General features: G+C 52.6%; 1 protein-coding gene across 1 annotated transcript in view; it reads left to right on the top strand.

The window, feature by feature from the left end:
* Positions 1-566: 566 nt before the first annotated feature.
* Positions 567-1,391, top strand: part of LOC108354374 (putative protein TPRXL) — a gene marked incomplete at both ends in the record, with an annotated part of 2,405 nt that continues 1,580 nt past the window's right edge. Inside the window, 2 exons of the mRNA XM_017605566.1 lie at positions 567-640; positions 839-904. Of these exons, the coding sequence (XP_017461055.1) occupies positions 567-640; positions 839-904 (140 nt within the window). The remainder of the gene's footprint in view (positions 641-838; positions 905-1,391) is intronic.

The raw sequence follows: 1,391 nt of genomic DNA, 5'->3' as shown, positions 1-1,391 counted from the left end.
GAGAGACGCAGTGCGGAGCTGGCCGAAGTTCGACGGGAGTACGACACACTGATCTTCAGACGGAGGACTTCACAAGCTGATGGAGTTGGGGCTGGGGATGCTGGAGTTCAAGCACCAGTGCCACCACCACCACCACCGGTTGAATCGCCAGTGATCGGCACTGAGCAGAGCACTGCACGGAGTGCTGATAGGCACTCCTCACACAATAGTCCGCTGGGATCCTCCTCCTCCTCCTCCTCATCCTCTCGATACTCTCCCTACAGCACTCCTCGCCATTCAGAGAATGCTTCCTCAAACCGGAAGGAGGCAGTCCGTCCGGCCACTGAGCCCATCCACCGGGCTCAATCAAGGTACAGCAGTAGTAGTAGCAGCCGGCACTCCTCGAGCACTCCAATCAGGCACCACCACTCTCACCACCACCACCACCACCAGCACCGAAATCGTCTTTTCGACTAGCTTTTTCATTCCGTTTGTTGTTACTGTCACCCTCACTTACTTCTCTTAGCCTGCCTCGACTACTAATAATAATAATTGAGACCGCATTTAATTCCTCCTATCGATTAAAGCTGTGTCTGTGCTGGTGTACGTCAGCCAGCGAGCACTACCAGAAGCACTATACTGCAGAAGCAGCAGCACTACTGTCTAATGGCACCGATGATTATAGATATTACACAGGGCAATAATAATAACCGTTAGGGCAGCCATCACTGCTAATGACGACAGTCAGAGGACATGACATTGCAGTGGATGGGAGAATGAATGAAAGAAAGAGAGTGCCAGTGTCGACAGGGCAAGACACACACAATGGTGTGATGCTCACTGGTAGTGAGTGAGCGAGTGTTCCCGGAGTGTCCCCTCTTCCCTTTCTCCCCAGTTCCGAACTGCTTCTCACTGGCGAGCGATCGTGCAGCAGCCCTCCACTATCTACCACCGACGGCACTATCACCACCACCGCCGCCGCTGCTGCCACTCGATGTGCCACTCTACACCTTCCTCGTCTCTCGGTCAACTTTGGTACAGTGACTTGTCGTACATTGCTGTCGTCGACGAGCAGAGTTTAGGCTGCAACAGCCATGTACAGGCACACGTACCACCACGGGCACATCCTATCGACGGCACAGTTGCTGCTGCCACTCTTATCCTCCAGAGGATGAAGTGAGAAAGTGAGGCATTGAAGATGAAAAGGAAGGAGAAAAGGGTCCCTCAGTCGCTTAAATTGGGTAAAAAGTTGCTGACTTCCCAGCTTCCCAGATCATTTAATGGATCATGCTGAGCACATGCTTCGCTCAGAGCTAGAGACCACTACCGAAGGAAAAAAGAAAGAAAGAGGAGAACAGCGAATGAGCAAGAGAGCAGTAGTGAAGCACACTGTCGCCGAAGGAAAGCGAGAG

This window comes from Rhagoletis zephyria, unplaced genomic scaffold (assembly GCF_001687245.7).
Source record: "Rhagoletis zephyria isolate East Lansing unplaced genomic scaffold, Rhagoletis_zephyria_1.1 Rzeph_scaffold_35333, whole genome shotgun sequence".
In the NCBI taxonomy this organism is placed as follows: domain Eukaryota; kingdom Metazoa; phylum Arthropoda; class Insecta; order Diptera; family Tephritidae; genus Rhagoletis; species Rhagoletis zephyria.
This window is presented reverse-complemented; position numbering and strand designations above follow the sequence as displayed.